Source organism: Bombus vancouverensis, chromosome 8 (genome assembly GCF_051014615.1).
Source record: "Bombus vancouverensis nearcticus chromosome 8, iyBomVanc1_principal, whole genome shotgun sequence".
Taxonomy (NCBI): Eukaryota; Metazoa; Arthropoda; class Insecta; order Hymenoptera; family Apidae; genus Bombus; species Bombus vancouverensis.
The window spans coordinates 16,697,131-16,723,919 of record NC_134918.1 but is presented as its reverse complement, the minus strand read 5'-3'; the positions used below and the strand labels follow the sequence as shown (position 1 = coordinate 16,723,919).

Below are 26,789 nucleotides of genomic sequence, written 5' to 3'. Positions count from 1 at the left end.
ACTACCAATGATCGTGTATAAGCAAAAAGATTTTTGGAAAATATAAAGATAAAAAGAGATACGCAAAAAGAAAATGAAAAAAAAGAACGGAAAAATCGGAGGAGGGACGAGGGGTGACGGGTGGGCTGTTGTTGTTCTTGAGCGAGGCTGTGGGGGTTGCCAGTTGGCCCGTACATGTGTCACCCACTATCCCAGATACGACACATATACGCGTCTATACATATATAGACACGTATAAGAATCCGCATATACGTGTGTATATATAAAACACGTTCCTTATACGTTGTTTTTACACACACAAATCAGACAGTTTCCTTATGTCATTATACATATGATATCTCTGGGGTGCGCGTCGTGCCAAACAAAAATGAGCGTCAACTTCTTGTGCTACCGTCTTACATGCCGTCGAGAGTTATCATTTTCTCGTCAGGCCTTCAGGGACTTCTTTTTTTCCACCGAAAAGAAAAACGAGAGGGGTTGATGATCATGATGATACAGAGGAGGAAGGAAAGACAGAGGAGAACCTCGCGTACACGCGTAACATCCGGTCATGCCAAAAACGCGCTTCTTACAAAGTAGTGGTCTCGCGAAGACAAGCCTTGCCTGTTCTTTCTTTATTTATTTTTTTTCTCTACTACATTTTTTTTTCTATATCTTAACCAACGGTCTAGTGGCGATAGAGAGAATACAGTCAAGCAGAAATAGTTAAAAGTTGAGAGAGCAAAGAGAACACGCAAGAGGCAACGGGAAAAAAACGGAGAGAATGTGTGTGAGAGAGAGAGAGAAAGAAAGAGAAAGAGAGAGAAAGAGAGAGAGAGAAAGAGCGTGGAAAAAAGAGAAAAGATAGAAAGTGAGACACGAGTTTTTTCGAACGTGCGCCGATTGAAGCCCGGCGAGTCGCGGCTCGTACATACATATATGTATATATACGATATATGTGTATCTGTGTACGCTGTGAGTCGAGTAGCGTCGAAACGAGCGATTTGTCGCGGCGAAGTAGCGGGAACGTGCATATAGCGTCCACGTATCATAAGTGACGGAGGGAAAGAGAAAGACGGAACGAGATATCTGTTCTCTGCTTGAAACGATCACTTCAAAGTAAAAAGAGGAAATGAAAACGGGAACTTTTTTTTGCAAACAAAATAGATGAATAGATAAATAGATAGGTAGATGTATAGATGATTAAATAGATTAAAAAGAAAAAAAAAAGAAAAGAAAGAAAAAAGGGAAAAGAGTAAGAGAGTGAGAATGAAAGAGTGGGGGAGAGCAAGAGCGTAAGCGTAAGCGAAAGCGAAAGCGAAAGCGGAGAGCGAGAAGCATTATTACTCTGTGGGGGTGTTACGGACGAGCTAAAGGGAAGACAAGAAGTTGATGTTCTTGTTTGTTTGGTTGCAGGAGTTGATGGGTGTGGATGAGCGGATGTTTGCGTGCATGTACTGCGGTGCCTCGTTCCTCCACCAGAGCAAGCTGGCGCGGCACATCCTCTCGCACAGCCTCGAGTCGCTCAAGTACCGTGAGCAGGCGGCCCACCTGCAGCTGCAGGCTCAGCTGGGTCTCGAACCCGGTATGCACCTGCCGCCAGAGGCCCACTACCCCACCGCAGGTACGATCGAGCCGATGGATCTCGAGCTCGCGGCCCACTCGGACCCGACCTCCGGCGTCGTCCTCTGCAAGTTCTGCGGCAAGTCGTTCCCGGACGTTGGCTCTCTGATAGCCCACCTACCGGCGCATACAGGTGACAGGCCCTTCAAGTGCGAGTTCTGTGGCAAGGCCTTCAAGTTACGCCACCACATGAAGGACCATTGTCGCGTGCACACCGGAGAACGTCCGTTCCGGTGTACGCTGTGCGGCAAGACCTTCTCGAGGTCGACGATACTGAAGGCCCACGAAAAGACACATTATCCGAAGTATGTGCGCAAGTTCCTGTCCCCGAGCCCCGTGGATCCCTCCGAGGAAGAGGCCCCGCCGCCGCCACCGCCGCATCATTGAGTTCGCCTTAGACCGTGCAACAACAGCCACGTTCACCACCGCCGGAGGAAGAATCGCCGATCGATACACCTTCTTCTTCTCCTTCTTCGTTTCCGTTTCCCTGCGTCCTTGTATCGCTTGGACGGGATCAACGCCGTTATAGTTGTTTCATCGATCGCCACCACCGCGATGGAGGAGGATTCTCTCGATAAGAGGCGAATGATCGCGCATCCGACGATTTACCGGAGAATCGACGTCGTTGCCCGCGTGACGCCGGGAATGATGATGATGATGATAATGATGATGATGATGATGATGATGATGCGGTTCGACGAGGGAAAGGGGAACACGGACACGAGCAGTTTTACTACTAGTGGTGCCTCATTCTCATTCGCTCGTTGTTTCTCGTATTTCTTTCGTTATTTATCCCCGATACTATTATTATTATTGTTGTTACTCCTACTACTCCTACTACTCCTACTATTCCTACTACTCCTACTATTACTGCTACTACTACTACTCCTACTCCTACTTACTACTACTACTACTCCTACCGCTACTACTATTACTACTACTACTACTACTACTACTACTACTACTACTACTACTACTGCTACTACTACTACTACTGCTGCTACTACTACTACTACTACTACTACTACTACTGCTACTACTACTACTACTACTACTACTACTACTATTACTACTATTACTGTTTCTTCTCCTGGTAGTCGTCTGTCATCGTGTCCTTCTCTCGGCACACCAGGTTCCGTCGTTCAGCCTCCTGCTCGTCGTGTTAAACAGCCGAGAAACGTTCGTGCGCCTCCTCCGTTGCTGTGTCACAGGGCGCTCGTCTCCTCGAGTAGTTCCCGTGATCGCTTCTCCCTGTTATCGTTCCTGGTCTCTCCTGTCTTTTCGTTCGTATCCACGGAGGGTGTACACCTCGCGTTCATCGATCCCCACTGAGCGACGAGGCAAAAAGCCGGCGGTGTTTCTAGTTAGTCCTGTGATTTTGGTTAGGATGGTTGGTAAACGCGTGTTCAGAGGGAGGGACACGTTAAAACGAGCTCCCTCGTTTAATCAGTGCTTTAAGACGAAACGTTTAGCTTATATATATATATATCGATAAATTATTGAAGGTATATATATATATGTGAGTGAGAGGAAGAGCGAGAGAAAGTGAGAAAGGAAAGCAGAGTGAGAGGGTGGGAGAGAAAGGGGACAAAGAAGAGAAAAAGAAGATGAATATGAAGAGGATGATGAAGATAGAAGATCGGGTTTTTAAATCGAGATAAATTACGCGAGATACAATTAACGGACAGTGTAAGAGAGGTCGAGTGAGAGGGAGGGAGAGAGAGAGAGAGAAAGAAAGAAAGAAAGAAAGAAAGAAAGAAAGAAAGAAAGAAAGGAAGAAAGAAAGAAAGGAAGGAAGAAAGGAAGGAAGGAAAGGAAGAGGACGAATGGATAAGAAAAAAAAAAATTTGAGCCGCCACGGTTGGTGCTTTTAAGAGATTTTCATAAAATGCTGTGAATATTATATTGATTACGATTAACTATAAACTATTGTAATAATGTAATAACGTTGTACGATGTACGATGTGACCGTTGTTGATACGATTGAGAATATTTTATACAGTTGACAAGGGGAAGGGTGTTGGGATTCGCGCGCCGACGATTACGATTATGACACAGAGAAAGGGCTACAGGGGGTCTGGGGAGGGGGGTTGGGTTAGGACTGACGATGGGGAAGGGATGTACGGGGTTAAGGGAGGGTAGAGAAACGTCCACACATGGCGAAATTCGATTCAGTTTGCGTTCGTGGACGTTCGCGGTTCAAACACGACGACGTAGTAAAGCGAAGAAAACAAAATTTTAAGCGCGGCGCGGGGCTGCTAATTAAGTCGCGTTACGAGTGCGCCGGCGTCGATAACGGCTTTTCGAAACTGTTTTTTGCCTCTTTGTCCGTCGCGTGTTTATTTCGTTCTTCTTGTTATTCGTACGCAATGTTCATCTTGCCATCGTTGGCTGAATTTTGCGGTCTTGTTTATTCGAAGCTCGTCGAGAAAAATTATCCAATGTACGTACAACGTACCTTCGATTCTCAGATTCTTCGTTCTTTTATCCGTAAACGCTTTCGGTATATCCGAGAGTTTTCTTAAGTTAATTCACAGGTTGTCATTTAGGCAGCGGATTTAAGTACGAAAGAAATATTATCTCGAAATCTTCGTCTAAGCAAGATTTAAAATCATGGTATCTCGTATGTCTTATCAGGTATAACAGAAGCGTTTGTAAAACACTTTCAGGATATTCGAAAGATTTCTCGGACTAATTCCCGCGGAATATCATTTAGGCAGCAAAGAGGTATCGATGAAATATTATTGTAAAACGTCTGTCTAAGCAGAACTTGAAACCGTACGATCTCGTGCGTTTCATCGGATTTAACAGAGCTATATAGTTAATTACATCGCGTTAACGAGAGATTATCGAATATCATTCGCGAACGTCTGTCTCGGGAAATGTCCCCGGAGCTGCTTCGATGCAGTCGTACATATATACGCGTGTTCACGATTACTCGCGAGCTCTTACCCAATTCCTATCACGCATCGACATAAACACGATATCGAGAGCGCGCGTCGGGCACGCCAAACGCATCGGAGACAGCCAAGTCGGCGCGTGTATCTAACGACGGTGTGTTAGGCCAGCGAACCAGTGCAATATCTAACTCATGACATGACGCAATTCTATCAAATCTTCTAGCCTAATTTCTCGTTTCTACGTTTCCTATAACCGTGGTATTTGCCCGTATTCGCAACTGACTTTTTGCTCCTCCTTGTTTATTTATTTCCGTTGTGTACGAGCTTGCGTAATAAGCCAAGAAACGGTAGCCAGTCAAAGTTGATCGATCGATCGATTTTCGCCTGATTTATACGCCAACTTTAGAAATCTACCTGACGGATGGAAACGAAGGAAACGAATTATTTATAAAGGAAAGACGAGTCGTGGTTGTATTTTACGTAGTTCGTGATTCTCCTTCCGAGTCGAAGATAGTGCAATAAGAAGAAAAAAAATATGTGAACGGAAGACGAGATGATTTTTTGAAACACGGAAGAAACGTTTCGGTCGATTCGCGCAGCGTTTCTGTCCAGTTCCATCGGCATACGAAATTTTCACCTTCCTTTAAACGATTCGCGAAGAAACGGAAACGGAAGGCAGAGAACGTGACTTTAACGTACAGAGAAAACATACCTGTTCGAGAAAACACGACGTTATCCTGTAAGCAGGATGTGTGCCGTGTATTCGTGGATCGACGTGGCGGAGATTCCATCGAGGTATGAGAAGCAGAGACATTTAATTACGTAGCTCTTTGAATTTTCTTTTTCTCTTATTTTCGATTTAATGTCTTCTTTGTACTTCTTACTTGTTTGTAGCCGCTAATATCTTTCTTTACAGTGAATATATGGACAGTGAAATCTCCATAACGTATCGTATAAATTGCAAATTCTATTCTCATTTGAAATTTTAGTACCTACCGTTTAGTAATCGCCATTCATTATATACAATATGTATATAATATATATATTTTACCATTTGATTTATCCCAAGTATTAGTTTTTTAATACCGACGATATTCAATAGCGTCCTCGTGTGTCTGCTATTTCAAATACAAGTGGAAAACTAAATTGCCAAAGTTAATATACATGCAGAAATTATACGATCTAAGAACAGGTTTGCAACTCGAGAACAATGAATATTTATGAATGTTTAAACGGTAGAATCTAAATGAAATAGTAATCGGAAAACAGCGTAATTTGTGACAAAATTAGCTGCGTTCTAGGAATTTATTAGGTCTCTGTGGGGAGAAAACTAATTGCATCAAATAATCGTATCAAAAATTCAGAGAAAATTCTGCTTTAATATAATTTCAATAACGCGATTGTTTTGACGGTGGGGATATTGTACGATTACTATCATGCATATATTCGATATAAAGATCACAGGTAAAAGACACGATAGATCATATTTGTGATCGTTCGTAGAAGGGCAATTTTATAAATTGAGTTAAAGATTATATATGTGTTTTTGTTACACGTGTTTCTGCAGCTAACCGCATATTTTACCAACCTCTTCGTACCTTTAAAAATATTGCCTGTCAAGATATGGAAATACTATTTGCCTTAACATTTATACGAGTAGTGTAAGTTTTGTGTGAAATTTTCAATTCATTAGTCGGGTGCACGATTAATATTCATCATCTCCAAAAACGAAGATCTTATTTTCATGAATTTACTTATCACGGCAAGACGATATAAACAATCTCGAATTTCAGGGTAAATTTAAAAAAGTAAAGTTGACAATTTTTCTTCTCCGTTTGCTCGATAACATTTTTCGAGCTAACAAGTTCCTTTCGCTTGTAGATATTTTATCCTTCTCGTGTATTAAAATATCCCTTTCTAATCATAAAATGACATTAATATAGAAAATCGCTATACTTATACAGGGTGGTTGGTAACTGGTGGCACAAGCGGAAAGGGGGTGATTCTTACGCGAAAAAAGAAGTCGAAAATATAGAATAAAAGTTTTTCGTTCGAGGCTTTGTTTTCGAGAAAATCGACTTTGAATTTTCGCTCGGTACGCGTGCGGTACGTTATAACGGATCTCACTGTAGATCGTTGTCTCGATGGAAAAATTAAAAAAAGAATTAAAAAAAAAAATGTTTATCCTATATTTTCTAGAATCACCCCCTTTCAGCTTGTACCACCAGTTACCAACCACCCTGTATATTTCACGAGCTTACGACGCTCTTTTGTTCGTCCTTCGTTCGAACGGCGTTGATTTGAAAATATCGCGCTCGCTATACCAACGCCATATCGAATCGCTGATTCGCAGCAGAAACGTCCTGCACAGGATAACCCGAGACGCCTTTTCACGGTGTATCTTATAAACGATGACCTTTCTCCACGATTTGACAATTTTCTGCTTCCAAAAAATCGTCGTAAATTCGTTTGTTCGGCGCTTACACGCGTTAGTTCATTGTTTTCGTTCGTACAAAACGTACGAAGCAAGCGTTGCATTGCGGTCAGCGCGATGCACGATGACCTCGCGTTTCTCACGAGCGTTCGGGTGATACGAGAACCAGTATTTGAGCTGTTTATTTTTGTTTTCCTATTAGTTTAGATAAGGTAATTAGCGGGTGTTGGAGTGTAACGAACGATGGCGATGTATCTTTGGTAAATTATTGATCTAGATTTGAAGGGTCTGCAGTAACAAGGAGGTAGCATCACTTTTCCAGTAACTAGAATAAATCAACAAAGATCAATGAAAATCGCATCGATTTTCGGAATTTACCGTAAATTAATAGACCATCGATATTCGTTATTATTTATATTCCTTATTTTGTATACTTTTCTTTCTTTCTAATAAATACAAGTTAAATGTTAGGAGTTGCCTCCTCGCTGCAGTGAACTCTTTACGTAGTAAATTAAGAATTCGAGGTAACGAGTCAACATCGTTAAAATTAATACGTACAACGCTGGAATCGTCAATTTCCTTTCCTTGGTATCCGAAAAAAGAAATACACGTGTACACACGATAACAGAAATTTACGGAAGTATCTATAATGCACGTTACGCTATCTGACATTCTTACGCTCAATTTCAAGTTACGAGGTGATTGTTTATCGGGTCAATTATACGTATTCTGCCGAATAATTAGAAACACTAAGAGGCTAAGAACAATCAGAAATTGGCAAATATTATTTCGTTTGTTTGTTAACAACAAACTTCCAAAATTGAAGAAACTATTATCTAAATTGCAAATGGAAACAAATTTGCCTATTACTCAACAATCGTACAATTAGTAACCTTCTACTACTTCAAACTTCCTATTTCAAACAATTCCTCGAAGAATTTATTTTTGTCGCGTTACGCTCTTCTACGAAACCGACGATAATTTCCACGATTCTCTTTCCATACTTTCTTCCCTGCTTTGTAACAATGTACGTAATCGTTTAATCGTTTGAATCGCGTGACTCATCCCACGCGTAACTTGCCAGTTGCGCTCTCGATTCTAGATGGAAGAAAAAACGATTCTAGGAATCTTGAGAAGGGGTGGAGGCGCGGCAGGGGTTTCATCGAAACGTTCGTTTCGATCGTTCGACATTTGGAACGCAATTGCGGTCGATGCAGTCGTGCAGGACGAACTGCGTTTTTTTTCCTCGGACGCATTGTATATTTAGTAGCCGGCTACTTTCCACCACCGTCCTCCTGCTCCTCGCAAGAGACCCTCGCGAATGGAGTCCCTGGTAATCGATCGATCCGTGAAATATTCATAGTGTTCCGTGTGCGGAGGCCCGTGGTACTGCAACGAAGGACTCGACCACGGGACCTCTGGTCGCTATCGATTAATCGAAAGGCTCGCCGTGCACGATTTCGGTGTCGTCACAGACGAAACGTGAATATTAATCCCGTCACCAGACCTCGGTTCGTCCCCGTTGCGGTTACGACGAGGGATCAAAAGTTAATGCGTTTCATTTCGAATCCTCTCGAATCCTTTCCTCGCGTTTAATTCTACTCCCGGCTCTCTTGTTATTTTTCTTTCCCTTTTCTCCATTTGGTTTCCTGGCTGGCCGCCAGATCTGATTCCAGAAGGGATTAGGGAGTTTCAAGCTTGTAAACTGGAAACGATTCGCTTCCACTTTTTGCAACACTTTGACGCGAGTCTTTCTTCGCTTTTTTTTTGTTGTTGTTCCCTGCTCCCTTTTTTTTCTTTTTTTTTTTCTTTTACTCTTTTAATTTGCGTTTCTATTCTGGCTACGTTTTTAATCGAAGTATCGACGTTTGTTCGATGATTGACAGCCGCGTAAAAAGCTCGGTACGTCGATCATGGAGCTTTACCGGCGAGTGTACGCGAGCTGGTTGTCGTCTTTGCATCCAGTTTGACGAAGTTCGCGTCCGAACGCTTCCCACATACGCTGTTGTTTTTGTTTGGAAATTTTATTGCATTGGAGAAACCAATTCTGCTTGCTCGCGTTGGTACTCTAGAAATACTCGGTTCGATAGAGAGTGATTGAAATATGAAATTATCATTGATTTCTTCGCACTCGTTTCTTCGAATTTTTCAAAATGAAATTATAACATCGATCGGTTGTAGTTTGATCAACTTTTTACGCGCTTTATTTCTATACTTGAAAATCAATAACACGAATTTCGAATGCTTTTTCAAATATTAGCCACTTCACGATATTTTGATTACATTTCCATGGAATTTATTTCCCATTTTACTCATTCTTCTGAATTTAAATGGCGCAATTATTATCTTTTGTATTATGAAATTAAATTCTCGGAACTTCTTGCTCGAATCATACACATACAAGCTTTCACATAAATAACTAGAAGGAGAGAGTTAAATGTTATTGCTTTGCAATTTATATTCAATTACAACATGAAAAATGATATTTCTTTTTCAAATGTGATTTTCACTCGCATTATCGATACTTGCTAAAGGATAATCTATTGTTATCTCTGCGAATCATTCCAAATAGAGTTTCGTAAACACTTTTCCCCTGCGTGAAACTCGCGAATTTCTACGTTAACGATCGCAATTGATTCAACCTGTTCGTTTCGTTAAAATTTATGAAATCCTTACACGTTCGGGTAATATAGGGGAATTACGTATTTATCGAGCTAAATACCCTTCGAGGAATAAATTTCGTGTAATTTAACAAACGATGAATAAATACACGATCACCAAGAAATTATGAACCATTAAAACGCGGCTTGTTGTCGGTAGCATTCCGACCTATTTGCAATTTTGCCAATGCTACTACAACTGGTACAGTACTTGATACTTTTTCACAAGCAATCAGCATTTCGTTCTATTTTACTTTGCCACTCGGTATGCATTTGTTTTCATACGAGCGAAAAAGTAGGCAAAGAATTTCATTCCAAGCATTTTAAAAGGACTAATCAAACAGTAAGATTCTTTCGTATTTATCACGCTTGTTATTACGAATATAAGTTGAGCGAGAAAAGGAGGAATTTCAGTGGATCTAAACAATTAAAAGGGAATAATCGAGGAATAGAAAACCTGAAAAGAGTACATATTTGATTTGTTATTTTTATACGAATGTCATATTCGGAGATGATTTGCATTATGATTCGTTTCAGTTGATCGAGCGGTCATTCTATTTAAAAATATTATCTTACCATTTTATTCACATAGATAATCAAATTTTTCGCATTGTATTAAAAGTACTAATATCAAAAATTGAAAAAGACTCTTGGACATTGAATCGTACGTGAAATTTCGACTAATAAAGGGAATCGGTGTTGGTCGAGTTAAAATAAAATTCTCTATAATCGGATTAGTTTGGTATCATTGATTAACTTACGCCAATTGTACTAATACGTTCCCGACAAGAATGGAACGTGTCTTACCGATCGTTTAATAAAGAATCGTGTTAGCAATGTTCGTTAGGTCGCAGAAATTGACAAAATTGCCGGTGTTTTGATCTTGTCGATTCACAGAAATTTCCTAATAAATAATTTTCAGAGATAAACGCAAAAATCATATATGCTCATTCGTGTCCAAAATTGGTAACCTTTTTTTTCTTTTTTTAGTAAAACGACATTCTCGGTTTTTACTGTTCCCATTTTTCTTCCAATAGTTCGAATAATTATATGTGTAGAATGACGTGACATATCTGACAATAATAAGCGTAGGAAGAAATTAATATTTATTTTTCATTTTAAACGCTAATTTTAAATATTAATTTTTCAAAATAGAACGATTTTTCTCTTAATGATAAACAATTGACAAATACCTATTATCTATCATCCAAAACAATGAAAAGCAAAATACACGAATGAATATCCATCGATTCGATAAAAGTCTCGATACCAAGAGGTAGTTGTAATGCAGAACGCAGCGAAGCTTAGATAAATTGTGTGAAATCTAAACATACACACGCGTCGCAGTACAATTTTTCACCCGATCGAGCCAGAATCTTTATCAATCTTTATAATTTGCGACGACTTATGCAACCAATAAGTTTATCGAATAACCTTCCCAACAAAATTTATCGTTATATGAATCATCAACTCACAGTTAGATCGTTCCAACTTAGACCGTTTCACGCACGGATCCACCATGTTCGATAAGAAAATTCACGCGAGGTTTCGAGCGATCGCGCCAAAGAAACGTATCAGAGAGAAAGAAAGAAGAGTAATTTCTCGACTAAAAAATAAATAGAATTTTTCAGGCTCGTTATTCTTAAAAAAATCAGCGTGGAACAAGCGTTTTACCGAATTTAGGTAGCTCTCTTTTTCGTATTTGCGTTGTCACGTAAGTTTCCGCGCGATGGCATCGAACGTTCGCTCTCACCTCGCATTTTCCGCGAATCCTGATCGTCCCTGATAAGCCAGATCGACGTTTAAACCGCGCGTGATTCTGCGTTTAATCGAGCTTTAATTTTCAGTGATGCACCCGGCTCGTCCCAAACCCTACGACCAATCGAATTCGATCGACTCGACACAAAACGCTCGATCAATTTATAACGAGCATCGATTAACCGTCAGAGACAATTCCTGGAAACATTTGTCGAACAGGGAACACGTAGACCGTCGAAGGATATCTTTGATAACTTGCAAAATAACGTGCAGATTGTTTCAAGTACTTTGCTTCTCGGCGACAAAGCTAGCGAGTTTTCTTTTTGTCGTGACAGTGCGAATTATTATACAAGATGTCTTGCAAAGTGTAGTACTATTAAGTAGACTGTGCTTTATTTTATTTAAAAAAATATCCAAAAAGTTTTTTCTTTGGTAAAAGAAATAATTACATAAGGAACGATTACAAAGGAACACTTACAGTTTTCCATTAGCTCAAACAGAACATTAAAACAGCATTCTCTCATCGCTGAATTTAAAGACTTACGGATAAACGTATTTATGAATCGAAATAGTAACTTTTCGCGTGAAAACAATATCTCAATTGGGCAAAACTATCCAAGTGATATTTCTAGCGCTAAATCTAAGCCTTCGTTTTGGTATTTTCTATCTACATTTCCTATTTGGGTTGTGCTCCGTTAGATGACAAGGGATGTCCAATTCCAAGTCATTATTCAGAAGTAAAATCGATTTTTTCAAAGAACCGTGATTCATTTGAACGAAGTTTCTTCGTTTTACGCTCACGTTTCTGTAAAGAATCATACAAAAATCTTACAAGACACTTTGTATATTAATTCCGTATTACTTCATTACGATCTCTTCGTTCGTTCCAACGATCAAGTATTTTTCCATCGATAATAGGCTTCTCGTTGTTTATTTCAAAAATGTTTCTGTAAATAGCGTAGTTCGCAAAATCGAACAACAATTTCAAGAAGCTTCCTTCTTCTTCGTGATACGCAGTAACTAACGCAAACTCCAATTTTAACGGTAACAAAGAAAGAAGCTTCGATCAAACAGAAACTCGAACAAACAAGCCAGAAGTTAAACAACTACGACGAACTCGATTCTGTAATAATAAAAAAAAAAAAAGAAAAAATTCCCCAAAAGATCAGTCAATGAGTTTCTCGATATCGGAGAAAAATTCGACAAACGTCGAACGAGAAAAGCCAGAAAACGATCGATATTGCCAACGAAGAACAGAGTCGTTCGATCTTGCGAAACGATCGCGAGCGAAAGAGAACGCGAAAAAAGAAAAGAGAGAGAGAGAGAGAGAGAGAAATTGGTCTGTACGATGCGAGGCGAACGTTTCGTAGGAGCGGAATCCTTATCCGGTTAGCGGGCGATTGCCGCGGAAAAATCGCAATTAACGAGAAGAGCCGGCCGTTACGAGCGTAACCTTGCAATCGTAAAGGTCTAAAAATATAATGAACGCACGGAAAACTGCATAATGCATCGACCCAACTGCGCGCTGCGTTATCGCGCTCGCGAGCCACCGAGCGAGCATGCATGCATGCATGTATGTACAGCGTGCACGTCACGACAGATAAATCGTAAATTGGACAGTGACGCTCAATTTTGCGTGCGAACCGCGTCGCGAATTTTTCCCTCGCTCGCGATACCGCTAGGGGTTGTCACGTTGAATGGTGGAAATTACGAATTTTGCAGTCAACACTTGTTAGAGGCTAGCTGACTAATTTCGAGTGTGCGAGTCACACGAATTTGCAATTTGATAAAACAGACGTATGTATTAATGTGCAGTTTTGATCGATATAAGTGGTAAAATGGTAACCTTGTTTTTCGATTTCATTACATTTAATCGTTAATTCGGCGTGATTAGATCGTAGATGATCTTGGAACGATTTGGATTTGGTTTGGGCTGGGTTTCGTTCGTTTTTTGCCTATTTAATGTTAATTGAAATTTCATGTCTCAAGTATATGATATATAGTGGCTACAAAAGAGTATTTGCTCGTATCCTTATTTTCCAGTGAAATTTTCCTTTATCAAGTTTTATATTTGGTATCTATCAGGTTTCTATATTCTGTTTTATGTAAATTTCATTGTCGTAGTATCCAAATTTTGTAATAATATGAAAATGATACGCTAAGTGATACGAAATTTAGTATACGTGGACTTAATTAATTAGTTTGCAAATGCTGTGATATATACAATGATTTGCAAATAGTTCTCGTAGTCACTGTATTCTCAGATTAATGACCATTGGCACAGAGCGATTTAAATTATATTTCAGTTGAACCACGTGATTTTAATTTTTACTTAAATTCCACATCTTATATCGTAGATACATAGAATTATATCTAAAATTATGAAAGATTAAAAGTCAGGCGAATCACCTATGATCTACGATCTAATGATTAATAATCGAGGATTAATGTCTCTTTTAATTAGAAAATAGTAAGTTTCTAAGCTATTATTAGCGAAACGTTGAATTCTTAAAAATAGATATCTTCGACTGGAGAAAAATAACGCTACTACCGAATCTCTGTCAGATTTGTGACACTTCGTTCTAGATCGCTCCATTTACACGTGAAAACTTCATTTGAATAATATAGCGAGGGGTATTTTTGTTTGAGCAATGAAAGTTCTATTTCCGCTGATTATTACGAGCCATCGTTGACCCACGAGGAAAGAAACGTATCTTCGAAATTGTTCGCGGAAGGTAAATTCGACGACGAAACCTGTACAAAAATTTGTTCGTTACACAAATGTGGACGATGTGGCAGTGAACAAGTTAACTGAATTTTCTACACTTAAAAATCTCTATCGACGGTAGCGATAGAAATACCGAAAGACATTAGGTGGAAATTTGGAATATTTGTAATTACATACCGATAGATATTTAGTAAATTTTGGTGTTGAACATTTCTGATGATCAAACATGGATGAATTCGATGAAATTTACAGATATTTGATGGCGTATGTAATGATTTTTGTATTTTGTTCGACCGAAGTTCGTCAAGATTTCCAGAGCATTATTTTTCCGGATAACATTGTCGTTTTTTAAGTCGATATTCATTCGGAATTCTATTTCAAACATGAATCATCTAGCGAAGCTTAGCTGACTGTAAATTTCCTAGTTATTCTAAAAGCCGTGATTTCTTAAGTTATAGTTCTTTTCAATCGAGCCCATTAAAAAAAAAAAAAAAAAATGAACTCTGTTTTACGCGTAACTTTCTCAAGAGTCTAATATTATGTAACGAGCACCAAAGAGTTTCCTTCGCCGTCGTTAAAACTTTATTTGTTCCTGTCACTTATACGAAGTCATTCGTTAAGCGTGACCATAAATTGTCACGAATGCGTATGCGGTGTAAGAAAATCGTTAGCGCGTAGAAAGAATAATTTGCACTTAAGGAGACGTAACAGTAAAAAGTACAGATAGCAGTTGAGAATTTAGATGAAATTGCCGGTAGGTTTGCACATCTGACCGTGCAACTTTTACGTGGAACAATTGTTGGAATGACGTACGCAAAGTAGGGAAGGGTAATTGTCCTGTGCATGCGGAACGCAAAGAAAGGGAGGACATTGTAAGCGCAAGGGGAAACGGATCGCCTGTGATCAGACGTATTTTACGATACCACGGACATTACATTTTCCCATAAATTTAGATAGCTGTTTCAAAAATTAAAGAGCGCAAGTTCTAGAATACAAATTTACTTGCTGTTCGATGTAAAATTCATGACCGTATATTTTCGTTTCTTTTTGCGTGAAACAGCCATAAAATCTTCTTTTTCCACATGAAAATTTCATCACACGATATCTCTTTAATTTAAACGTATGATTATTTAGATTTGTATAGCTACTTTTTAGATCTCTTGATAACATAGGCACGTTGTTAGTGTATGTACATGTCCTGCGTATAATTTTGTGTAAATTTGGGAGCAGAGATGCGTTGAATATTATCTTTTGGTTACCTCATTGCGGAACGTTCGGTACTCTTGTTCAATGGAATTATGTATTTTTGTCCTGCTATTAATTACTGATTAATTATATCGATATAATTTTAGCAATTGCAAACAGATAAACATGCTGACGAGCATGAATTTAGTTTTGCAAATTAATTCAATAATTTCTACGTCATAAATTGGAAACGGTAATTAGATTGGATATCTGTTATTATTTATTGAATCATTCAGTAAGTAATCGATCAAAACGCCGTTTATATGCATGCATGTTAAAATATCTGATAAACGTGATAAAAACTGCTTGATGGTATTAATAACTGTCGAGTAACTCCATTAACGGTCTCGAGGAAAATTAGCGCGTACGAAACGTATTTTCCAAATAAATCTCTAATCGGAGATAGTTTCTTTGAAATATCATACATTTGGTCCAAGTAACTTTTAAACGTTCGAATACTTTTATCCAAACATTAACCAGTTCGTTGTTCCAGATATATAACGATTATCTATCCAACAATTTTTGCAATTAATACGATATAGTTATACGCGTGTAATCGATCACGATCCATCAGATTCGAACTTTAGAAAATCTACATTTCATACGCATTAACCCGATACCAAATCAATTGCAAAGATTCTACATATTAAAAAACAGTCTGTTTGTCGACCAAGAGTACTCAGCTTCTCGAGCGTTATGCATTTCCAACATCCTATCGCGCGAAGAATTATACCTCGTTAATTGCGATTCTCCGAATGAAAGAAAGAAAGATAGCGGAAACTTCCATATGTACTTCTACGCACGCACACATACACACAAACACACACAAACGTCCATGTAAAAAGAAGAAAAAAAAACAGAAACGACCGATCGTTTTCCACGTTTTCCCTAAGAGGGCCACTCTCTCGTTCGTTTATCGCGGCGCGTTTCATTTTCACGCGTTGGTGATTCTCGACGACGCGACGCGACGTATCGTCTCCTCGACTCAATTACCAATTTACGGAGAGCGATCGCGGGCCACGATTCCGGATAATCATCGTGGCCATTGGAGCAGGGACGAGCACGAGGTGAAGCCAGGTGAAAGAGAAGACTAATCTGTTCGGTATCGAAGAGCCGTTAATTGTATCGCGAGGAGAAAACGATCTTTTAATCCGTGTTCGAACCCTGATCGCTGACGCTGAACGATTTCAAGGATCTGGCTGTCGCTAACTGCTGGCGTAATTCGAACGCCATCTTTGTCGTCGTCGACGTCGTCCTATTTACACGCACGCACAGGGCGCCAGTTTTCCCTTGATGGGTGCACGGACACGTTCGAGGTCGCAATTACGCCGCGAAACGCGGAACAACGATCGCCCAGTAAAGTGCAATCGAGAAGAGAATTAATGAACGCCGCGCACCGCTGACGTAGAGTACAATCAATTAGTAAAGTTCCAATTAACGTAGGTTTTAGGTCATCCCGATGGTTGCCGCGTGCACCGAATCGACTGATCGCGGCCTCGACTTCCGCACTCTCGCGACCATTAAGATCCCATCGCGTGAACAGCTTTCTCAATTTTATCGGACCAAGTCTGTCAAAGAATTCGTCCAGAATTTTCCTCTGGATTATTATTTGCTTTGTTTATTCTTTTTTTTTTTCTTTTTCTTGCTAATCGATCCATTTGACGTTCTCGTCTCCTCAATCGGAAGATCTTCTGTGTTTGGTTTAGGGAGCGCAATTTCCTGTATTTGGTTCGATAGGTACGAATTTTCGGGGAGGTACTCGTATTTGTCTGTCGCCAGTAGCTAATACGTCGTATCTAGTATCGTTTCATTTTTCAAAATATCGCGCATGCACTTCGTAAGAGACACACGACTCAAACTTTCAGGAAAAGCGAACAATTGTTTGGAAACATAGAAACCAATTACTTTCTAAACGCATAATATTGACGCGGGGAACAGACTCTACGAAGTGGTGGACAAATATTATCTCCGTAATCTTTCATTCTTAGCCCTTGATATTCTACTTGGACGATTTTTACGCTCTTCTAACGCGGAATTGAATTATTTTGAGTTGTAACAACTTTTGAAATACATTTGCGTATATTGAAATATTTGAAGTTCTTCGTGTTTTTTTTTTTTTTTTTTTTTAATGATAGAACTTCGGTTTTCTTCTGTTTCGACGTCGTAGATAGGACATTTAAACTGGAAAAGGGTAGTTATATTTATTCGAAAAGGTTTGGAGGCTCGACAGTAGGTTTCCAAATATTTTCTTGTTAATTGTCGAGAAGATTCGATGGAAATAATTATACTTAAAACTATAGGCATTGGTTCTATACATTTGGACTAATTAATGATTCGATTTAAGGATAGTGGAAAATAAGCGCGCAAGTATAGAAGCTCTGAGGAACAAACAACGACAGAAAGAATCTTAAAAGTCGTTTTAATCGAGTGAATAGGAAAGAGATAACTACGCAAATTTGAAATCTTTCTCTTCGCTTCGTTCCTAATTTGTTGTTTCTACTATTTGAAAGTGAGAAATTAAAACGAATTATTATAGTACAAAAATTATTTAGATTTACGTAAAACTAGGATGATTTTTTCTAGAGATAATCGTTTTCTTAAACCAAGTATATATAACCTCTACCAATTTGTTTAGCGTATTTAGAGGTTAATCAGAGAATTTTTTTCTTCGATTACGAATATTTTAGAAGTTAAATCGTTGAAATATCGACAAGGAAGCTTTTCAAGCTCTATAATTTATACATCAAAAAATGTGCAATATAATTTGATAAATTATTCGAGCAATTTATCGAACGTTGTTAAAAATCTAGAAATTTTTACGAGACTCACCCGTCGTCGGTTATAGTTTTCCTTATTTTCCACGTACGTATCTCTATATTTCCCTTCAATAACTATGTTATCTACGTTTAATTTTCGTTTGTTTCGTCGAGGGGCATTTATTATTCTGAAAATCGAATATTTCTACTTGTATTTCCTATTACTCTTTTATTTAAACAATAATTTATTATGTTATTATCCGAGCATTTTTGACACGAACGTCCACGTTTTCGCCGAGACGCAACGCCACCCCTTTCAACCTCTTTGTCTTCGAGACTCGCGAAACGGAATAGAAGCGATATGCGGTACGAGAACGAATTCTAACCGCGAACCTCGCGAAGACCATTCGATTTTCGATCTCATCTTCGTCATCGTCGTGAAAACTGCACGTGCCTCGAATTCTATCGTACACCGGTCCCTCTATATGTATATACGATAATAGAAAATGAACGTAAGCGATATAAGTATTTCACCTAGATACTTAGATCCTCTTGTTAATGTTTAGTTTAATAATCGTTCGCCAAAAATACTGAAAAGGTGAAAAAAAGAAACGAAAAAAAAAAGAAAAAAGAAAGAAAGAAGAAAGGAAACGCAACTCTGATCGATGCTGTATATTATAGGTTATATCATATCATAGATAGACTATGGATGTTTGTGCAAAACGATATTTTTATAAATACGACGAAAAAAAAAAGGTAGGATCTATATAATGTTTCGTTTCGCTTATCGAATATCCTAACGAATATCTTACTTCGATCCTAACGAGTATCTTACTACTTTCATATATTTCTGCGTATTACGTCTTATTTTACTTAAATTTTCTATAAACGCATAAATATCCGTATTCTATTATACTTGCGTATAAGTTATGTTGCATCTTGGGGAACGAATTCTCTAGATAGGCGACGAAGCACGTTGCTTTTATTATTATTACGTTTATTTTATTATTACTTTGTTTGATTATCCTTACATAGAAACCTTGAAGAACGGTTGATTATTATTTTTGCGAATGGAAGTAAGAAATTTTTCGTTGTGGTTCTTTAAGATGCAAGACTGGACACTTAAAGAAGAGGGGAAAGCTTCGATTCGGCTCCTAAAGATCTTGGAATCCCTTAGCTCTTAGTTCGGCGAAGTAGCTCTCGAGTTTCTGTTTTGAAGTTCCTAAAGACTCGTTCTAACTCAATTGTATATAATATATAGGCGATAGATCGTACTTAATAGCGTAACTAAATGTAAACGTCCTATCGTTTGTAGATAGCGCGTAAGTGAACGTTCGAGATGTCCAAAATCCGACGCGGAGCCTGAAACGTTGCTGTTTAACATTTGTCTAGGCGCGTTTCGTTCTTCTTCGTTTTATCTTACTTTAACTCTTCCCCTCGCACATGGCCTTCATCGATGATATTATAAACGTATAATTTTTGACAAATATTCTCACACCTAGCCAATACCTTTGCACCTACATAACGAGTCCTGTCCGTCGATATACTTAAGATCATCGATATTAAATTTCGAATCTATCGATGTTTATTTTTGATATTAAAGTTCCCTTGCTTTCGTCATAATATCGATTAATTGGATTTTAATATTGACGATTGAAAGTTCGTCTTTATAGGATCGAATTGGTTTTTGTGTGATTCACTTTTTTCTAGTATTTTTATTGCGTTTTAGTTGAAGGAATTTGACTAAAACTACTGACGATTTATTCCTGACGTTTGAACATTTTATCAGAATAATGGCGAACGATCTTTTAACTTTTTTTAAATACTTCTTAACAGCCAACGATCCTCGAAATGGCGAAAATATAAACAATCGAAAAGTTAGAAGATCTATTTGCCAAATTAATCGCTATCGAATCGAACATGTTAAAACATTTTATAGATATGCAAACAACCCGTGTTTAAAAATTGATCGTGTACTATTCTCTTGATGTATTTAATATCAAACAACTCTTCGAACGGTGATGAGAACATAAATCATGAAGAAAATGTAACATCTCCCAAGTTGATCATTTCTCGGCTCAATGTATGGAAAGGCGAAGAGTAGATCTTCGACGACGGCTTATTCATAATTTTTCAAACTCTCGTTCCACGATCTTTTCTGTAAAATAAAAAGATGTGCGAGGGGGGACACGAACCCTTTCCGTCCACGAACGTTGTGACACATTATTAAGTTAAGTTTACCTCGCGTAACACTGATCAGTACGTTTGGCGAAGATTCTTCACTTGTACTTTCGTAGCGTTTTCTAGCGTAGAAATTGTATTAGGATCGATTTGTAAATAGAAGGTAACGCCGTAGCATATCTCGCCCGTATCTCTTGCCAGGGGGTGTCACGTTGGAATACACACATACACATATCCGATTAGATTTAATTCCTAATTAGAGTTCCTGTTGAAGGCAGCTTACCGTTTGTTAACGGGGTGGACTCTCTATTCTCTATATTCTTCCCTTTTTTTCTTTTTTTTTTTTTTTTGCGAACGCGCGTTAAAACGATCGTAGCCAGCGGAAATCGACTTTGCTGGACGCTTACCAATCGAATCTCGTCCGGTTCGTTTCGTTTCGACTGGTCGGTGATCGTCCTTTTCAATGGATTAACCATTTCAACAGTCGATCTGATAAGGGAGAAGTTACGAATTCTCTTGAAAAACCGTTGAAAAAATTGTTTCGTTGGTGTTTGTTAGAAATATGATTATCGAGAGAGTTTGCCGATTTGCTGATTTCTATATATTAGTAATGTAATTGCGGAGAATGTTACGCGTTAGAGAATTATCGAGAGAAATCGGTGGTTATTATCTTTACTAGATTTATCAGGTATATAATACGTATATCGGATGTAAAATCGGATATTTAATGGAAAAATTAATCGAGAGAAGAATCGGTTTAATTGCCGTGCCGCTTTTAGTCGTATATTAAACAGGCAATCGACGAACGTGCAAAGATGAGAATATCGGAGGGTCGTGTAGGCGACCACCGTAATTCTATCATTTCTCGTGCTGATTTCCCTTAATTATCATTTAGCGGATGGTATTGACAGTATTAAAAGAGTTACAAAGAGTTTTAGATATCCGTGTCGTGGTTGTTCCGACAAGATACATACGAGAAACACAAATTACATTGAACATACGGAAAACGGAAAACACATAATATATACATATATATATATATACATATAAGAAATATATAAAATACACACATACTTATTATACACGATATAATAGTACGCGTATACTAAACGAAGGAAAGCTATAATAATACAATATATATATATATATATTTATAGACGTATGTACACGGATTAACTACGAAAGATACAACACGAGGACGCGTAATTGGCAAGCACTTTTTACGAAGTACAAGACGTTAATAGGATTTTATTAGTACCGACCGGATGTGACGCGCGTGTTCCAGTGTGTGGGTGGGCCAGGATACGTGGATACGACGTGTATGAAGTGCGTGTGTGTCCGTATGTGCGTAGGTGTGTGCGTGGAAAATAACGTAACGAAGAAAACGTCGAAAAAAAAAAAGAAAAGAGAGGATTTTTGCGCGGAACGATCCTGCGTGTATACTTGATGAGAAAGATTGATTTAATTATAGGGTTAGGGGAGAGACAGGAGTGAGAACAAGGGCGTTGCATGTACGATAATAATTATTTAGGTACCTATTCTAGACGTGTATACGTATATATCTATATATCAATATACACATAAACGTACGTATATATGTGTGTGTGTATATATATGAATATATATACGTACAATACACAGGCATACATGCGAAACCTATAAAACGATTAACGCGATTAATTAATGTTTTTTTCCGGACTAAAGTTCCTTGGGGGTAACGCGTTTGGTACGTGTCTCGAACCGAAGCCACCCCGATGTGATGACGGTGCTTTGTTTCTCTTTTAATTAGAACTATATTATTGATTTTTCATCATCCTTAAGCGGTATAGTTATGTTACTTAGAATTTATTTTGTTATTTTAACAATATTATTATTATTATATTATTATTACTATTAATTATTATTATTAGTTATTATTATTATTATTATTATTATTAGTTATTATTATTATTATTAGTTATTATTATTATTATTATTATTAGTTATTATTATTATTATTATTATTATTATTATTATTATTATTATTATTATTATTATTATTATTATTATTATTATTATTATTATTATTATTTACGATATACTATTACGTTTACTTATACATACGTTATTAAAATATACGAATGCCTATTTTCAAACACGACATATCTTTGTTCGTTGTGTACATTTAAATCGTCATTTATTTTCTCTTATTTCGAACCTTGCCATTCCTCTTTCCTACCGTTCCTTGTCGTTTCTAGAATTAACTACACGTTAATTAATTTAGTACGGATCAATTTAATAATAACTATAGATTTATTCGAATGTTCGTTTCTGTTAACGCCGCGATTCTCGTCTGATCGTCGAAGTCAAGCTGCGTTGGGCACAATTAAACAGTAGTTAATGTCTCATATTTTTAATAGGCTGGCTTAGAAAACTACGCGTGGTGCTAACGTCGATGATTCGAAGCTTAATTTAGACCGGTATATCTTGGTTAGATAAAAATCGTACGTCGATATTATACTGCTGGTTAACGTAATACTAGGAATGATTAATTATATTCGAATCTTAAAATGTCATGCAAAATATAGAAGCTGTTAGTTTTGCATTCAGCCACGCAGTGCTATTAATCGAAGAGCAGATTGAAAAAAATGCATCGTTTGCATCGTTCTATTATAATTTCATTCGTGTTTGGTTCTTCCCTCCATTTTGCGCGTAATATCCCTAAGTTTAAAAATAAAATTAGTTCAAACTGCTTTCTGTTTAATTATAAAACATTAGCGTATTTTTAAAAGTAGTACAATAACGAAGAAATCAGAGATGCGTTTCAAGGTATTTATTTGTCGAGCGTCTTACTTAGAAAGAGACGATGAGAAAGAATCTATTTCTGTCAGATTGGTAAGGTAGGCTGCTTCCGTTTAAAAAAGAAAATCTTGAACACAGTTAAACGCCTTATTACGTTTAAACTTATCCAATTTCAGTTTATTACTATCTTTTATTTGCGATCGAAACAATATATGACTTGTCTTTACGCTCCATCGTCTATAAATCGTTCGTGTGAATAGTACATCAACTATAACCGGATAGTTGATCGTTCGGATTAGTTCTGCGTATCGTTCCGATAAATCTTGTTTAACACAAGTATTACAATTCGTTTGACGGACGTAATAGCGTAGTTGGCGATTGATACATCGCGTGAGATATCGCGGGAATCAATACGATGAACAGAAGAAGCAAAAAGGAATAAGCTGCAGAACTGAAAAAAGCAATAAATCGTCACGAAACAAACATTAGAAAAGTCGAATGGATACTTTCCAAACGACAAACTCACATTTGAAAGATATTCGTGAAGCTATTCGAACACTTATTATAGAAAATTTTTAGAACAATATCGTATCTGTCGTATGAAACTTTTTGAAATTTCATTATTTTCTATATTTGTCTGGAAATACGCAGTTAGAAAAAAAAGAACGATATACAGTATGATTAACGAATGTCTCAAACGTATAATTAACGATAAAAATGGTCCCACAAATATATATTTTCTGAACCGTTTGAAATTTCGATAAGAGTTTATTTCCACTTACACGATTTAATGAAAAATTACGTCAACAAGAAAAAAACAGAATAGTTTAAAAGGTAGTTGCAACTTGTTTCTTACAAATTTCTAACGAATAGATCGCGGGTTTTTACGCACTTATGTAAAAAGCAGAGAATTCGTACGACGTGCAAAGATACATAGAATATCCAAACAAGAGTATTTCTTGTATCTGAATTTCTGTATCTGAATTCTACTTATTTAATCATACTCATAAACACATAAATTCGCATAAAAATTTGCAATTTAATAACGAATAACCGGAATAATCGACCGTACAGACACTCCCCGATACTCGCATCTTATCAGAATTTACAATTTCAAAATGTTTCGTGTAATACACGTAATATATTCACAAAAAGTTTCTATAAGTGTTTAAATATTTTCCTGAACCACTGCACACGTACCGCGCTGTATTATACTAAGGTTTAAAGGCCACTCGAGATCATAGATTTCTAAACGAAAGAAATTTTTTCATTTTCATTTATCGACGAAGAAGACAAAAATAGAGAAAAGGATGAAACGAAAACTATTTATTCGAATTGGAGGATCATTACGATGTCATTCGTACTGAACTACTGTACTTTTTGCGTTTAGATCGCTCGTTCCATCTACTCGATGAATTCTTAATTAGCAAACTGGTGCGTAGCTTGACAGGTCAAATTGCAGATACGACGAACGATGGACTTCTTTTTACCTCATCAATGAATCCACGTACATTTTCCTTTTGGTAATAGAAACTATCTGCTCAATTACGATCTCCTTTCTTCCCCTCTTTTTAGAGTCGATAATAACGTTCTTTGAAATCGTTTCGTCGTTTGTTCAGTGGTAAATGTTTGAAGGCGTAAATAAATGAGATTGGCAAGCGATACGACAATATTCCAAATTTTGTATCTGTATTTTAACTATATTTGACTATATTTGACTATTTCTTTCCGACTTTTAGTTTCTATTTCTTGCATAATAATATCAAGACTGATTTATGTTATTACGTAAAATATTTCTTTATCAACATTAGTCGTTAAACTACAATTTTTGATTATATATTTGTATGATTTGTGCGACGATTTGGAAAGAAAAATTAACTTAACTTATTTATTTATTAACTTATTAATGCAAGGAGCATAGTCTGTATTAATTTTAAGTTAATTCGAAGTTAAATTAAGTTTCAATTGAAGAAAATTACATTTATCTCAAGCTAATTCGTGGTAATTTCAAGTATTAGTACGTAACAATTCTGGAATCGAAAAAGCTCGTCGTCGACTTTCTCTTTCGGAAAAGTTCAATTTCAACAACTTTTACTCTCCACTGTGGACTTATTTAATTTTTCTCGGCAAAAATAAATATTCATAAAAAAAAAATAGCCTCATCTACGACAAATTAAGCTGCGTGTATAATTTTTTGACTTAATTGAATTCTTTATGCGTGTTACGTCAGTTTCCGCAAAGAAAAAACAAGAAACAGAGAAGAAATAAAATATTAAATCACGCACAGTCATTTTCCTTTCAGTATTACGACACCACTATCGTCATTAATTATTAATTTTCCGACAGACGCACAGCCTAGTACTGTGAGAGAATTTGGTTTTTATTTGCAACGAAGTCGAGTAACGTTCGACGTATTACAGATTTTCAGCGTATTCTAGATACACAACTCGAGAACAACACTATTCGCATTTAACACTAGAACTATCGATCTTTAACAAATATTTAAACACGTTCAACACGACTGATCTTTGTCTCGATGAAAGTAAACGTTAATATTATAAAAAATGTCTTGGTTTTAGTAATTGGAAAATCCGAAAATTTGATATCTACCATTTTCACCGATTTAATAGATCCAGTGTTAAGTTGGCTCGTGGAAAATTTGTGAATATATTACAAAGATGTGGTTGACTGCCACTGACACGCATTGCCGATTACTCGTCTCGCGAATGGCGCATATAGAAATATTGCGGATATGGCGAATTATTTTTTTCCACTAGCGACCGCGAATTTTTATGTTGAACTTCGCGACACTCGCTTTCCACGACTTTCATGTTTCCTCCGCCATATCGGTAACCCAGGGCCCGATAAATGTTATCCGGCGCGATTCTACGCTCGTTCAATTTCTTAGCTCTGCATCAAATAGGATATTATTAGCCGTTTTAGGATCGAATTTTTCCTAGTTCGTCAGGAAAATGATCTTTTACTAATTATTCGTAGGAACGCATATTTGGAAAATTATTCTAAACTTGTATATTATTAATTCTCTGCATAAACTTTTTTTTAATCTGAGAGGAAAATTGTTTTACGAAGTGTGAAAGAAAGATGAAAACAAGACTTGTAGTGTACAGGATGAAACAAATTTTTATCTCTCATTGATTTAAGATCAACTGTTTTATGGTTACGATATTATTATATCGTTAATTGAGAAAGGAAATCCGCAAGGCATCGTTGAATTTTAATATTTCTGCATCAGATATTTCTAATTTTGTTATTTCGTTTGCAAGTGAAGTAATTTTAAATTGACGTTCCTTTCACGGATATTAGCAGTTCTTTAAGCGGAAAATAAAATTTTATTGTGTAGTAAATATAGAAATCGTGAATAATGAATATCAATTTAACTATCGAAGGAAAATACAAAGGAGTATCTTCAGTTGGTCAGAAGGTCTGGAATAATCTCAATTTAAATCAATTCAAAATAGCATAAAATTTTCTGTTTCCTGTAGTGTCACAAAAATAGTTTGAAAACTCACGCTGCAGTGTGTAACCATCATAAGGACACATCAATCATGTGAAATTTATTCATTTTACTACAATACGAAAAAGAAAAATACGCGTTTACTACGTGTACGTTATACACGTTTTCTCGAAGAAACCTCTACTTTTAACAAGCATCATAAACTGTCAATGTTCCATAGGATACCAATTCATAAATTAATTTCTCATCTTATAGAATTTCTTAACTAA

General features: G+C 37.2%; 1 protein-coding gene across 3 annotated transcripts in view; it reads left to right on the top strand.

The window, feature by feature from the left end:
• The window catches only part of mamo (zinc finger protein 628-like), a 120,538-nt gene that overhangs the window by 41,079 nt on the left and 52,670 nt on the right, over positions 1-26,789 (top strand). The window contains exon 4 of one of the 3 annotated variants that reach the window (XM_033339646.2): positions 1,396-22,404. The exons of the other annotated variants lie outside the window; for them this stretch is intronic. Coding sequence (XP_033195537.1) covers positions 1,396-1,989 — 594 coding nt within the window. The 3' untranslated portion in view covers positions 1,990-22,404. Of the gene's footprint in view, positions 1-1,395; positions 22,405-26,789 lie in introns of those variants that run through there. 3 annotated transcript variants of the gene reach the window in all.